Consider the following 16696-nt stretch of genomic DNA (forward strand, 5'->3'; position numbering starts at 1 on the left):
CATGTGTGTCGCCGAGAAAATCCAAGTGACAAATGAACGAGTGAAAAGTGATCTGTATGTAAACCGCCGCAGTCACTCGTGACAAATGAGGAGAGACACGTGAAAATGAGCCGCGAGTCGATGAAAAATGTGTCGTGAGTAGCTCATTCCTATGTAACATCAGCCTTAGGGAATCTCTGTTGAATCACCTGAATTTGTCGTCTGCTAGCTTGGCTCGGGCTTATGGCCTAGTGCAGTCTGCCTTTAAGCTAGTCCTGGGCCAGTAGGGCAAATTTGGAATTTTCAACACCTGATCAAAGTCATCAAAACAATAGTAATACAAATTTCAGATGAAACCACAAATAAATACGCTTCTTGCTATACTTATTTTCCACCCAACCAATCCTGAAAGTTTGATGGCGATACACATCACAGTTTTTCAGTTATTCTGCGGACAAGCCCATTCCAGTGGTTAAGCCGGAGAAACATTCGACAGTCGGTGAAAACAAGGAAGTCTGCTGACTTGCATGGTGTGCAGTATTAATCATGACTAATAAGGTAGATTTTGCATATTTGGGAGACCTTCGAAGGAGAAGAGAGTAAGCTATGCATCAAGTTTGTATACGAAGAAGCTGCTCTTACCATCGTAGACGAATTCCTCGTCATATGCTTGCACTGTCATGATGTTGTCCAATAGTCCATGATCAAAACCAGGAGTATTTACATAGTACAAGTCATACACATAACTCCCTACAGTTGTCTGCGAAACCTTTTCTCGGATCATTGGAGTATTGTTACACATAACGGTTTGAGAATCTGCAGCTGCTGAAGTAACCTGAATGAGAACAAGCAACACGGTGAGCACACAAGTACAGTCCTTCCGGAAAGTTTTTTTTTATATCACAGAGATAGAATAAGATAATTGAATGCGGTTTTCAGCAGAGAATGGTATAGTTGGTCATGTGTCTGTTGTATTTGGACCCAGCTAATCCTGTCTCTTCATTATGTAATAGGCATTTTTAAAAATGTCAAAAACGTTACCTTTTTATTTCATTTATTTGCGTTCTTTTTCACAATGTATGGGTGAACTATGATGCAACAAGGATTTTTTTGCTTTCATTACTAGAAAATTCCTGCTAAATTCTTTCATTATGAAGATCAGTTTTAGTTCACTACAGGCGATTGTTTTTTCCAGACGGCTGGTGACCTTTGAGAACACCCGTCATAGTCAGCAATGCAGTCAATCAGGGTCTTTATGGCCAACTCAGCTCATACATGATTGATTGGGGTTCTTTATCAAAGGTTATGGAAGAGATTAAAAAAATAACATAAAAATATTAAACAAAAATGTGCATTTGTCATGACTATCTAACACACTCTATGGAATTGCAAGTGCCAAAAAATTATGGTCATAAAAAACAGTTCATGGGCTCATTTGAATTTTTGAAAAGGCACATGAAAGAAAACTAGAGGCCTGGTGGCCTCAATAGCTATGCTGGCGGAAATTGAATAGCAAGGAATGAGATGAATGAATAGAGAATGGAACAAGTAGTATATGCATGTAGCAAAACGTAGGTTTATGGTAGATAGGGAGATGTGGACAGAGCAGATGGAATTAAGCTTAGAATGAAATGGTCCAGGGACCATGTGCTCACCTGTGTCGAAGGGGAGGCTATGGAGTCAGTGATTCTGACATTGGTAAAGCTGTATATATCATTTTATGGTCAGACCAGCAATTGTCAATGACCCCTGTATGGTGCACATGATGTGCATTTGTAAATACAAGGTCTAATTTGGTGTGGTAATCAGTTGTTGACCTTTGGCCCCCTAATGGCCAAACCGTAAATCGTATGACGCCACGATTCAGTCTCTGAGTAAAGGTCACCCAAGGGTATATATGTACCAAGTTTGAGTTCAATAGCCTCAGCGGTTACAAAACGTGCCACCATTGACTAACAGCGGTGCCGTCGGCGAACTTTGACCTATCTTACCTTGAAAATTAGGTCAAATCAAAAACCCGGAGGAAATGTGATGTCCCATTAGTAGAAGTACCTACCATATTTTTTCCAAATTTTTCGGACCAGTAATAAGGGAGAAAACGCATTTCTTCATTTTTTACCTTTGGCCCCCTGGTGGCCAAACCGTGAAACATATGAGACCGCGTTTTGGTCTCTGAGTAGTGGTCACCAAGGGGTACATGTGTACTAAGTTTCAGTTCAGTGGCTTTAGCGGTAACAAAACGTGCCACCCATGTCTAACGACGACGGACGACGGACGACGACGGACGCTGCCTGATGGTAAAGGCTCACAGGTGAGCCAAAAATGGGGCCAAATTCATAAAGGGCGTTTAGCTTAAAACAGCGTTTAACTACTGAATAGACAGATTTAGGTCCTTCATGTAAATCTTCACAGAATATGAATAGGCCCTGAAACTAATTTGGGAGAAGTTACACACGTCTAACCATTAAACGCCCTTTATGAATTTGGCCCGGCCCTAGGGTGGATGACAGTTGTGAAGGTTTTATTTAAACTGCAGTGAATGAAGTAGTTTTGGGTTCTTTTGTCACATCCGCCCTTCAATACCTTCAGTTTGATGACAAACACGACTGCCTTTGCTCCAACTGTGTTTAAGCAGGTCAGGGCAAAACTGCTCTTTCAATACATTTAGTTTGATACCATTAACGTGACTGCCTTCCTCCAACTTCCCACAAGGCTACACAATGCAGTCTCTTGATTGTGACATGAGGTATGATGCCGTCTCTTATATTAATCGGGCTACAATGCGGTCTCTTACTTGATTGTGACATGCCGTCTTTTACATCACCCTCTTTTCTTATATCAATCGAGCTACAATGAAGTCCGACTTGATTGTGACATCAGCATGATGCCGTCTCTTACATCACCCTCTTCTCTTATATCGATCTGGCTACAACATGGTCACTTACTCGACTGTGACATCACCCTCTTCTCTCATATCATTCAGGCTACAACGCGGTCTCTTACTTGATTGTAACATGAGGCATAACGACGTCTCTTACATCACCCTCTTAGCTTATATCTATCAGGCTTCAATGCAGGCTCCCTTACTTGATTGTGACAACTGGCTATGCAGTCTCTTACATCGCCCTCTTCATCGGGCAACAATGCCGACTCTTGCCTGAATGTGAATAAGCCAAATCTTGACCAGCTTGGCTCTAATGGTCCATAATTAATGTCACTAGGTAAGTATATCAGCTGAAAGGTACCTTCAAAACCGCCAGTTTGATATTAACACAGATTGTCCTTTGTCAACTCATAGTATTTATTGTTGCTGGTGGTCTGTTAGTGCGGTTCCCGCAACCACCCAATTGTTTTAGTCTTACCTTTCACGAATTGGCTCCATGGTCAAGGCATGAATCTAGTTGTTCTTCGCCGGGCGATGAAAATCACCTTTCTTTAGTCCGTCATCTACATATGTGCACGCACGAAGCCTACAAGCCAAGCACTGAGACAAACCGACCGCCTCGGGACTGTGGTTTTATTTGAAGAGCGGAGTTAGAGGGGAAGCATGCAATGGTTAGGATAACTGCAGAATTAGGCCTACAACCTGTAAAGAGAAAATGTCAGAAGAGAACCAATGTCAGAGTAACCTTATGGGCCCTGATTAGTCATGATGACCCCAAAGACTACCAGTTGTCAGAAATCCTCATTAAAAATTGGCGCATCTTACCCACTGCATATTGCCTCAACCTTGACTAACAGTAACCCGGCATCAGCTCTGCCGACTGTTGGAGTGCACTAAATTAATGATTAGCTCCACTTGGGGGTAGTATACACGTAGGACTATAAATCCATGAAAGCTCCACCCAGCTCAGACTAGGTCCAGCAGCCTACCAACTGAGTACCGATATTTACATAGCAATATTGAGTCACCACATGTGGACAGTTGCGTGAGTACACTAGAGCTTGCACTTTACATATGAATCTGCCAGAGTGCCAGACTACGATAGTAGTCCGGACACCTTTCCAGGGGGGAGGGAGGACATTTTCCATTTCTTTGCTGGCTATTGTGATGATGCAGTTAAGTTACTGCTAAAGAGATACAGGAAAAAGACCGCCTATCAAAACAAAATGAAATGGCCAGGGCCATTGTGCTCACCTCATGTGGAGGAAAGATGGATAAAGATCATGGTATTGTGTAATGTAGTGTTAGGTTTGATGTAGGTCCAAGCAATTACAATTTCCCCAAAATGGCCAATTTACAGTACATTCGACCTCTGTGACCTTGAAAAGTAGGTCAAATCAAAGAAGACCCCGGGTGACACATTGAATGGTTGTTAGAATTAGATGTACCTATGATATAAAATTGGTGCCAATCGGGCAAGTAATTACTAAGAATAATGGCATTTTGAAGAATTTAGGATTTGGCCCCCTCCCTGGAGGCCAAACGGCAAATCAGATCGCACCAAACTTCAGTACCTGAGATCACCTGACCAAGGGGTACATGTGTACTTAATTTGTGATCAATAGTCATTGCAGTTAAGAAACGTGCCATAGTTACGGCCTGACGGCCAATTTACGCCATTTGACCTCTGTGACCTTGACAAGAAGGTCAAATTAAAAACCTGTGTGACATATACTGTATGGCGGTTAGATGTACCCATGATATCAAATTGGTGGCAATCGGGCAAGAAGTTAAGGAATAATCACATTTTTAAGGTTTTTGGATTTTGCCCCCTGGTGGTCAAGTGGTGAATCATATTGGACCAAACTTCGGTCCCTGAGATCACCTGACTAAGGGGTAAATGTGTAATAAATTTGGGATCAATAGTCAGTGCAGTTTAGAAACGTGCCATCGTTACATCCTAACAGCCAATTTACACCATTTGACCTCTGTGACCTTGAAAAGTAGGTCAAATCAAAAACCCGTATGATATGTGATGTATCCTTGCTAGGAGTACCTACCATAACAAGAGGCCCAAGGGCCTGGCGCTCAGCTGAGTTGTTGCTGCGTTGTTCGTATATATTACATTACTCGTCAAACTCTACTAAACTAAGGACTCAAAGCCTAAGGATATTAGCTTCTGGATGTGTAACAGTGAATTACGGTAGACTGGCGCAATCTACTTCAAGCAAGCTCCACCCTTGCAATGTGTGCGCAAACAGATAACCTAACCTATATTGGACCATCAATTCTACACACAGCAACATGATTCATCCTCAGCTGTTTCCATGATGATGATGATGATGATCCTTTTCGCAAATTGGTCGTCTTCTGTCTTTCTTCCATACTTCAGTGCCACCGGATGTAGTCTGCCCTTGTGGAGGGATCCTTTCAGCACCGGGACACAAGAATCCATGCGAATTGAATCACATGGAGAGACTAGCCCAATCACCCGCTTTTGGCTGGGTAGAAATGGGTAAATCTCGCAGACTGGACCTTAAACTCTACTGCCGACGTGTGAGGCCGGTCTGACAGATGAGTAAGTGGGGTCCACCTAATGCAGAAGGCACCAGTTTCCCTAACTAAAAGGGTAACATTAACAAAATGCTCTACCCAACTCTATTATTGCCTAAAGGCCTGTGTACACTAGTAAAATATTAGCAACATTTTTACATTTCCAGTTGCAACAAATGTTGCAAAAATGTTGCGTAGTGTGTACAGAGCAAAACGCGTCTTACAACATGTTGTAAAATTGTTGCAAATTAAATGCAATGCAATTCTTTGTTGCATGTTGTAAAAATGTTGCAAACTCTTCAGCCAATCAGAAATAGGATTTGCGTCATGTGATCTACCGGAGTTCATGTGACTTGAACAAGAAGCAGGTATAGCAACTCTCAAGTGAGTGTCTTGCTTCGTAGGGTGATGAAACCTTTTCTAGAAGTTTTTGTGTGACGGCTTGTCAGTAAGCCGCAACTCCTTTAGGCTGCGTATCCATAGGCTGTTCCGTGCCCTGCACAACATTCCCTTTTTACCGCCTGGCGCGCCACACGGACAATGAACCTTCATTGGTGTTATTGATCGTTCCCATAGGTTATGCCGTGTCACATTGCGGGCATATATGCACTGTGGATTGGGAATATAGGCCCATATTGGGATTGAACATGTCCATTCTTTTGCGAGTGAACAACACGGAAGCAATGTCTGAGGCGAAATTAATTCAAGAGGTTCATCAACGGGAACTACTCTGGGACCCCGAAACTGATGATTATCATAACAAGCACGAACCTGTAATTTGTTGCTTAAAAGTCAGGTTTTATATACATGTACATGTCAATTTGATGTTGCAAGTGAAAATACAGGTTACTTGTATTTTCATTTTCAATATTCATAAGAAATTGTCTTCTGAAATAATGACAGCGTGCGGATAAACGCGATTGACCGCTGCGAAATGAGGACTACAAAGGCCTACATGACCAAAAAGGAATATCCAATGGAGACTCAGGGCATAGTGCCAGGTCACAAGGCTGTTACGCCATAACGCCACACTACACAAGGGCATACCCTATGGATACGCGGCCTTAACAGGCAGTGGTATGCCCCATCATCCACCCTCATTTTGATCCAGGGCCTGGTCCATATTCTCTTTGGTTATTTCGCCGCCTCTTCCGTCTCTCAACAATGACAGCTAAAATTGCTGCAGAAGCACTCAAAACACATCTTCTCTCCTTGGAATCATCCATTTTCCCTCCAAAATACCTATTTCCCTTTGTTCCCACTAAAAAGTTTGCAACAATTTACCAACATGTTGTAAAAATGTTGCTAATTTGTTGCAATATTGTTGCTAGTGAACACAGGGCCTTGAAGGGCTTGTTGCAAAATTGTTGTAAAAATGTTGGTAAAATGTTGGTAAAATGTTGGTAAAATGTTGGTAAAATGTTGCTAATATTTTACTAGTGTACACCCTGCTTAAGTCAAGTGAAACTCTTAACAAACCTTAGCAGAATGCCACCATTGAAATGTTTGAAAAACTTTAAACAGATAGACTTGATTTTTTTAACCAACTGCCACATGCGGTTTTCTTTATTTAGTAAATTTTGAGGTAAGTATTACAGAATGAAATACTTGAATACTAGAATTGCCTGGCTCTTCTGATGATTGCACTGGTGAACACCGAAGTCGATGGGATGTGCAAAGTCATAGCTCGATCCTCTCTCTTGGTCATCTTTGAGATGTGGTCACCAAATATGTTCAAATGCAGCTGCAGATCATTCCTGTCCTGCAAAACATGATGAGGAGATAACATTTTAATTTTGATAGAATAGGTAAGCTAGCCAAGTTTTATATCAAATACAAGGCCAACAACAACTGATAAGGCGCTAGGGCCGAATGATCAAGGAAGTTCATTGATATGATTGGGAATACATTGTGATAAGAGTGATGAATCGGCCCCGTTTGAAGCATTGTGCTATGTACAGTGTGCAAGTGTCAGTGTGTATCATATCGCATTTATTGTTTGTTGACATTTCAAATCGCTGGCGTCGATCCTCAATTACACTGTTTATGTACATTGGCAACCTTACCCGATGATATCAGAACGATGTTTATTATTGTCTTGTTTGTTCACATTAGTTCTGCTATGTGACAAGAGTTATTTGTTGAGAAATCCATGATTTAAAGCCGGACTTTGACATCGTTTCTCAGACCAACCAAGCTGCATTTCGCAGATCGTTTTTCAACGATCGTCGACGAACTATTTCAAATTAATCACATCCAATTAAACAATCCAAGCCTTCCCTAATGTCATCAACATGCAATAACACAAGCAGCCAAATATTATCGCCTATGAAATTGTGAATTTAATGAGAACTTACCTCTGAATTGACAGAACGCGATCTATTCCATAGCATGGTCTCCTTACGTCTGAACTGCGCAGACTCGAGACGTGACGTTCGCTGCATGTGTGATTGGACGTGGGATAACTCGCGCGAAATTTAAAATGCTCTTCTTGGGGGGTGCTCACTAAATTGCGCCAGTAACATCACCTGGTGAGAAATTCATGAACTACGCCTATTGATAATGAAAGAGAAAGCTTTGCTCTATAAAATTAGATTTGATTCATGATCCCCAACTGAGAAATCAGCTGCTGGAAAAGTTTTTAGAAAATTTCGCTCGGTGCCACCTAGTGGCCAAACCGCTCATCCTGCCGGACCCACATTTGGTCTATTCAGGAGTCCTGAAGGGTCTCAACGCCTCAGAGGGAAAATCTATCGCCTATCTGCCATAGTTTTGAAACGTGCCTGTTTAACGGACAGACAGACAGACAGACAGACAGACAGACAGACAGACAGACAGAAAGACAGACAGACAGACGGACACTCATTCTACCATTTACTCATATGAATAGCTCAGCTTTTCAGCTGAGCTAAAAATGTTATGAAAATCAGACCACTATTAAACGAGCAATCAAACATTTTAACATAGGACATTAAATTTGGCCCCCGGGTGGCCAAACTAAGCATTTTTCAAGATGCCCGCCTGGCACCCATATTGGCTATCACATTTGATAAAAAATCAAGGATTTAGTAGAGAGTACATAGATATACATCCAGATCAAATTTGGTTGCAATCCGATCATTAGTTTCGGAGTAATAGTACTGTGTTTATTTTTCAAGATGGCTGCCTGGCGGCCATATTTGATGTCCGAACGGCTGAAATTTTAGGGGTGGAATAGAGAATCCCCAGATACAGGTCCACACTGGTTTAAAACCTTCTAGCTAAAATAGATAGGAAACATGCTACTGTTCAGTGAATCAGCAAACTTTGACCTCTGTGACCTTAAAAAGGAGGTCAAATCAAAAACCCGGAGGATATATGATGCACCTTTGCTAGAAGTACCTACCATATTTTTTTCAAAATTTCCCGACTACTATTAAGGGAGATATTGCATATTTTCACTTTTAACGTTTGGCCCCCTGGTGGCCAAACCATGAAACGAATCGGACCGAAACTTGGTCTCCAAGGTGTCATTCCATAAGGGTACATGTGTACCAAGTTTCAACTCAATAGCTCTAACAGTTACGAAACGTACCCTGCTAACGGACGACGGACGACGACGACGACGACGACGACGGACGACGGACGCCACGGTATGGGATAAGCTCACGTTTGCTAAGAGGTGAGCTAAAAATGGGCGGAAGGAACTAGGCCAATAGCAGGTTCCCAACCAGGGGGTTTGGGGGGTTTCCCCCAACCTAAAGGCGCTGCGCGCTTACTAGGGCACTGCACTGATATATTGAAACTTCAACTTCTTGTGAAGCAGTCCGCCATGTTTATCTAGCGTTTGAATCATAACTTGGGTTTATTTTGATTACATCGATGATGTTTATAAGGCCATTCAACATAAATTACTTGTTTATCATCACCGCCCGCCCCGACATTTAGGTCCCGTGCCGATTATTTTGATATTCGATATATCAAATATCAAGGTACCGTCCGCTCCAAGTTGTGCCCTCAACTTCCAACTCAGATTCAAACAACCTACCGCCCTAATTTTACCTGACCCGGTGGCCTGTTGATAATTGATATCCATTTCCCCGTTCTGGCCATCACACATGTGGTATTAGTTACGACTAAACAAATCCAGAGACGCAGCATGCAGCCAGCCGATGCTGAAAAAATGTCTCAATACCTCAGTACAGGTGACACCAGTCTCGCTCAACGGCAATGAATTATTTTCATTCAAAGTGAATTGTCAGCACACAAAAGAATTATTGACTCAGTGAGACTACACTCGGGGAGATTTTGGAACCAATACTTTCTCAACCTCATACCTGCGTGGGAAAATGCGTATAGGCCTACCAGTTATTTTTATATTGCCGATGAGCCTGGAATCGAGATGAATAAACGCATGTGTTTTTATTTCTTGCTCAACGCATGAATGTTTGACCAAAGCTTACACACTATGTGGTGTATGAGGAGAATGTTTTCAATGGGTGAGACTTGGGGCCATGCTGCTTGCTGTCACTTTGCATGCTTGTGTCAGATATACATGGATTTGTACGGTACATACATGTAAAACGTCAGGGGAATAAATCATCAGCAGATCATGGTGACCAGGATATAAAAAAGAAACAGCTGTTGATGTCCATACAGGTTTTGTAATTAAACTTTAATTTGTATTCTCCTGTCCTTATTTTATCTATCCATTTTGGAATTTGATCACTGTATACATTTTTAGGCCTCCCTGACACATCTGTTGTACTGATTATAACTTGACATGGCTTATACATACATTTGTAATATGTCAGTCCAAAAATTATCAAATATCGAATATCAAAGCCCCTCCCAATGGAATACATTGCCAAGTTCATGACCGAAAAATATCAAATACCAAATATCAAAGGCCCTCCCCATCAAACATTGGCGCCAAACAAAATATCAAATATCAATATCAAAGGGCCTCCCCTCCAAATATCGTGAGGTGGAGTGATGATAAACAAGTAATTTATTTTGAATGGCCTAAATACAAAGAAGCTTTTCTTATAACAATTTTTTGTCCGGATTTCAAAGTTATTCTCCAGTAATTGTTATATTAATGTGTAAAAGATAATTGTGAAGTATTACGATTATTCAATTCTGATGATTGGGATGAATTTGCTGCAACACCGTTTTGTATATAAAATGTACATGGCTTTCATGTGTGTTTTGATCTTCAACTTCGACTCAATGACTGAGCAAATTTAACAAGACAGAAAGCCAAAAACGGTAACACTTCCTATGAAAACAAGCTACAGGAGTCATTCTATACTATGACTTTTCAAATAACAGTTGTCATGGCCAATTGTACCAAGCAAATCAAGAGAAAATACAGAGAAAACTCACCTTGGTTTTCTGTCAAAACGTCTACGTAGATGAACTCAGCATAAATCTGGGTTTCTCTACGTGTCTTTTATCGGCAATATCAATTAGAATTAGACAAAATAACCTCACAAAACGACCAGTTTCAAAGGCATATTGATATTGAGAAGCAAAATATAGGGAAATACCACTTTCTAATTGCTCGTTATGACAAATTTGGATTATGTTTTGAAATGAACGTACACACTCTATCATTCGCAAAATGGCCATCACTTTATCAGCCTCGGCTGCAATGCCTTATGTGTAGCGCGTTCAGTACATTACAGAGACAGGTCAGATTGAGGCCGTTTTGCCAGTTTTGAGCAGACGACAATTTTCAGATAAAAATCTGCCAATTACTGCCAATTAGGGCGTTTAGTCTTTCTACTGTAAATAGCTATAATCCTATCGAAACAAAAAGTTCAAAATATTGGTATCCTGGCCCAGCTACAGCAAAGTCTGATGAAAATAAAACTATTTTGTTGGAACTACTTTCGGCCAGCTCCAGTACAAACCATAAACTACGCTGCAAAGCCAGCGTAGCTAAAAAGTGATTTTTGGACCTTTTTTAAAATGTTTGTTACATAATGAAGGGATGGAATTAGGTGCATCTAAATACAACAGATATATGACCAACTAAATATACCATACTCTGCAGAAAATCGCATTCAAATATCTTATTTCATCTCTGTGATATTTTTAAAAAACAGTGGGCATTTACTTTCTGGAACGACTGTACATCTTATAACCGAAGGCTGCAATATTTTTTTACAAAGATCATCATATTAAAGTAGCCTTAAAATGAAAAGGCCAGGGGTCATTGTGCTCACCGTATAGATATTTGGTGGTTAGGAATTCATGCTCATTTAGAAACATGCTACATGTATAGTATATAGGTCAAATCAAAATCGGTATGACATGTGATGTATCCTTGCTTAGGGTGCCTACCTTCTGGAGCCCGTGATCTCGATTCGGATTTTATTCTATCTTCCCCTGCTACTGATAGTATATAGGTCAAACCAGTTATCCATTACTCCCGGAATGTAAAACAAAAAAACCAGCAAAAGGATGCATGCTCTAGGACAAAGTTTACCCCGATAAAGTCAATTTGTTTCCTTATTTTTCGTTAGATTTTGGTATAAAAACACGTCAGTGTTAAAATGAGACAATACAGCCATTTCGTCCATTTTGTAACCGACCGTGTCCCGGGTTTTTTCAGTTCTCATTGCGGATTCAGCGCCATCTAACAGATTAATTCGGAAAATCATGTCACTCGCAGTATATTCTGATGAATAATCCTTCCATCGATCGCAAAAAGTCATCACGGACAAATACAGAAAAATCCGAGAAGAAGGTCATTTCTTATTTTACGAAAGACAGAGATTGTTTTAAGACAGTCTGAAATCATCAGGAACAATTCGTGACTTTGTTGGTCGACTTGTTACGGTAACGAAGGGTCTTTTTGCCAAGTATTCTGGCAAACAAGACGGCACTGTTTTGCTCCGGCATGAACATTGCAGCATCGTGCGTCAATACTTGGTGTCCTCTGCCATGGCTTTTCTTCTGATCTAAGTCTTAAACATTTTCTTTTCACCCAGTGTTGTAAAAGAATTCAGATGCAAAATGTTGCCAAATGCCATTTCGAAAAACAGATTATATTAGATGCTGAAATGATGCCGACATTACCCTCTAACACTTGAACCAAAAGTGAAATAAAAACTTGCTGAGGACTGGATCGATTTGATTGGAAGAAAATTGACGGAACATCATTTTCGGGCTCGCATCCCCGACTCAGTCATGGAAATAACCACTTTGTCAGGGGATAGTGCATGCTGAAGTACTGAGTTGACGTCACCCTGCTATTATGATGTAAAGTCATTTCTATTGCTGTTGCAGTAGTGGGGTGTGTGATGACGTCAAGGGGTTGTGTGGTGACGTCAAAGAGTGAGGTCCTTGTCTTCATGCAGCGTAGGTGGAACCTAATAACATGCACATGGACACAAGGTACATAATTATTACAGTGTATTTTGTGAGGTGGGGCCTGGTGCTTTACAATGGTCAAATGAACCGACTGTTGTCTGGACATTGATGAAGTGGATGCAGCTAAATGTTTGGGATGGTCTTTTTTGTATGTGAAGAAAAGAAGATAAAGAATTGGTTAACAAAATGAACTTTATTAGTGCGGAGGATATTTGATGCCTTTCGGCAGATATTTGAAGCCTTTCGGCAGATATTTGATGCCTTGCGGTAGATATTTGTTGCCTTGTGGCAGATATCTGATAACGCTCTCCGAGAATGAAAAGGAGTAAAACAAGTAAGCACACCTTACTCTGATGTGGGAACAGCAAGTGCTTTACTGGACATGAAATGTGCCAACGACTACTCTTGCAATAACCAACAACAGTTAATCTGTAAAAAAAGAGAAGAGAAATTAACACCGACTGAATAAAAAAGGCTGACATAGACGGGGAAATGTACACCACCGGATACAGTCTGTGCTTGATCAGGCATTTGTCAGATGATATCCTGAACAAGGCATCTATGGAAGCAAATCCAGAAAGAGACTTACCTTTGAAGTTCACACTTTTTTTACTCAGTGAAAAGTCAGTCCTGTGGGCTGTTTTCCAATTCAAAATAAAAGTGTAACCTCTTTAAATTAGTCTCACAGACTGAACCATAACACTCAACAGCCAACCGTGCCCGCATGATGTGAGCCGAGAGCTGGGCTTAAAGATGAGCGAGTGGTGTACTACATTTTGAAAATTGTCTAGCGTCTACGACATGTGACAGAACAGGATCTATTGGACTTAATGATGAGGTACTATCAAATAAGGTGTCCATCAAATGAATCATGAGGGCCAGTTGAGTAAGCCTATTATAGGGCTAGGCTATCGTTTTTGTCTTTTTTACAGCCTACAGCACAGCCATGCACAGCGCAGTGTACAGACAGTACAGGATTGCAAACCAAAAACATGAGCATGCTGCGTAACGAAACTGCAGTGGAATTCATACTACCATGTCATAATGTGACTTTCAAAATAATTGTTGTTACGGCCAATGACCAGACAGGGAGAAAACAAACGTAAATGGCGAGATTTGTTGCAAAATTGCCAACCACAACAACTCAGGGACCGTAGCCAAAGTGGCCGACGGCGAATTCTCCGGTCGCTAGCGCAGTCAATTTTACAACAAGCATCAATTTTACCAACTTTGGCTGCAAGCTTGGTCATCAAAGTTACACAACATATATATACAGTTAAAAGTGCATAAAAATCCCGATTCAACCTCCGGACGCTACCTTTTTTTCTCTGGGCCCTACCGGTCGTTATTTAGTGCGACCGCCACCAGAGTGTTTATCAAGATCTTTCGCCATTTTAATTGCGCCTTTTTAGGCAGATTAATCAATTATTACATGCATGCATTATATATCACCGAAATGATAATTGCGTAGGCTATTTGAAACTAAGTTCAGATATAAAAATTGATGGGGATCCAACGCAAAGTTACTGCCAAAATGTCAAAATTATTTGGCCAAAAATACCAACCACCACTTCAATAATTTTCGGAAAATTATAAAACTACGGCTACCAAAAGAAAACCTCTGGCTTCAATTGATTAAAAACTATAGGCAAATTTGAAAAGATCCATCACTACTCAACGTTTTGATAAAAACATATGAACCCGATGGTCATGAACATCGAAGATACAGCTTGATAAAAATTTGATATTTTACTTACCACATCAACACCGAAAGCGTTGATCTGCAGCCGCCATTTTGATACCTGGCGAATAGTAAACCTCGTCGATAGATGACGTCATTGGGTGGGAATTTGAATTGACGAATAATATTCGAAGGCACCTTATAATTATATAAAATTTTCATCATAATATTAAAGCATATTGTGACTGATTCTGATGTGCCTAGGCCGAGATAGGCCAATTTCTTTTACGGCGTCTCGCTCGCAGGAAGTAGGTCGAATCGCGCTCATTTTTGGTTGCTGATCAGAGTTCACCAAGATCAACAAATACTGTAAATCTGAAGTGACCGACCGACCGACCGACCGACCCACCCACTCACTCACTCACTCACATACACTGAATAGCTATTTAACCAGCTCTGCTGACATTTGGTCAGCTGAGCTAAAAATGAATTTGATCGGACGAACGGTTCTCCTCGAAGTTGACGGAAACCAATTTCAAACACACCGCCCTGGTGGCCATATTGATAATCGGAACAAGCCCGTTTTTGAAAGGAACCTTCCTCTAGTCACCCCTAATGTACATACCAAAAATTGAATTGATTGTCGAAGCCGTTCTCCTAGAAATCGACTGAAACCAAGTAGCAGACATCCGCCCGCCCGCCCGCCCGCCCAGACGAACGGCGCACGTGACGACAATACCCCTCTAGTCCATTCGGGCTGTGGGGTAAAAACCAGTAGCAAGTGGCTGCAAAGAACTTTTTGTGCACTGCCTTCTTTTCTTTAAAAAAATATGTACATTGTAGCTTTTGTAGATATCAGGCCCATCAAAAGAGGGGGGGGCAAAAATCGTGAGTCACTTTTGCCCCCCCCCCCCCCGGATGAACAAGTTCTTGGAGCCTGACTACCTTTTTACCAACCAGGCAACCTGCCTGATCAATTTCCAGAATTTGGCTTGCCAAGATCAACTTCTTTGCAGCTGCACAAAGAAAGATATAAGATTTTGTACATGTTATTAACACATTACAACGTAGTGAGTGTAATGGTTACGTATGTATACACTGTATGTAAAGTGTAAACAAAATGCATATATCCAGCATGTCCATTGAATCTGAAAATATTTGTGCAGACCCATGACAATTCTGGTTCGGTACAGTTTGTCGCACCATATGGGCTGCGCGTTGGCCGATCCTGCATTCATGACGCACCACACCCACAGTTACCACGTCGGACGTGAATCCCATTGTTTCCTTCCTCGTGACACAATTATTTCATGACGTCATGAGCCATTGACCATTCACACAAGTAGATTTATTCACACCGGCGCCACTGAAGTGCGGGTGTGGGACATCATGTATTTAAAAATCGTCTACTAGGACATACAGCTGTGTGAGTTCACTAGAGCTTGCTCTTTACATATTAGGGGGTGTTCTGAACTGACACAGGTGAAGGTAAAATCAGATGCAGATGTAAAGAGAGACCTGCTGATCCTTACAGAAGGTTTTTTACTTCATTCGAAGTCGATTTTGCCTGAATCCTGCACCAGGGCGGTCATTGACACTTTTATACCGAAGTATACGCATGCAAGGATTGGTGGACATGTTCGGGGGAGTATGATGCCACCATGGAGAGAGCCAGAAAACGTGCAAGAGGAGGCAGTCGGCTCAGGAACTCTTAATACAATGTAACGGCAAGCCGGGAAAATTCTAAATATGGAAGAGGGAAGGGCAGAGCCATGCAAAGCAAAAAGTTGACTGTGTATTTCGTGTGCTGCTGAGGCGATAATCAGGGCATTCAACATAAATTTCTTGTTTATCATCACGTCTGTCTTGTTCATCTGAAGAAGAAGGTCATTTCTTCTTTTACGAATGAGGGAGATTGTTTTTTTGGACAGTCTGAAATCTTCAGGAACTATTTGTGACTTTGTTGGTCGACTTGTTACGGTTACGGAGGGTCTTTTTGCCAAGTATTCTGGCAAACAAGACAGCACTGTTCTGGCATGAACAATTCAGCATCATGCGTCAATACATCGGTTTGCTCATCTAGGGCCTTGCGGACGACAACGTTTCAGAGGAAGGATGACATTGATATCAGTGCCCTTTTTTTTTCAAAACTTGTAACGTGGATCTAGCTCATCCTGGATAAAATGTCAAAGTTTCAGAGGTTTGGTATAAAACTGTGATAACTGTTTTTATTGAAG

At 41.3% G+C, this 16696-nt stretch overlaps 1 protein-coding gene across 1 annotated transcript in view; it reads right to left on the reverse strand.

The window, feature by feature from the left end:
* Positions 1 to 16696, reverse strand: part of LOC135496013 (probable RNA polymerase II nuclear localization protein SLC7A6OS) — a 185206-nt gene that overhangs the window by 124949 nt on the left and 43561 nt on the right. Inside the window, exon 3 of the mRNA XM_064785117.1 lies at positions 622 to 814. Within this exon, the coding sequence (XP_064641187.1) occupies positions 622 to 814 (193 nt within the window). The remainder of the gene's footprint in view (positions 1 to 621; positions 815 to 16696) is intronic.

The sequence above is a fragment of the Lineus longissimus genome, chromosome 11 (genome assembly GCF_910592395.1).
Source record: "Lineus longissimus chromosome 11, tnLinLong1.2, whole genome shotgun sequence".
In the NCBI taxonomy this organism is placed as follows: Eukaryota; Metazoa; Nemertea; class Pilidiophora; order Heteronemertea; family Lineidae; genus Lineus; species Lineus longissimus.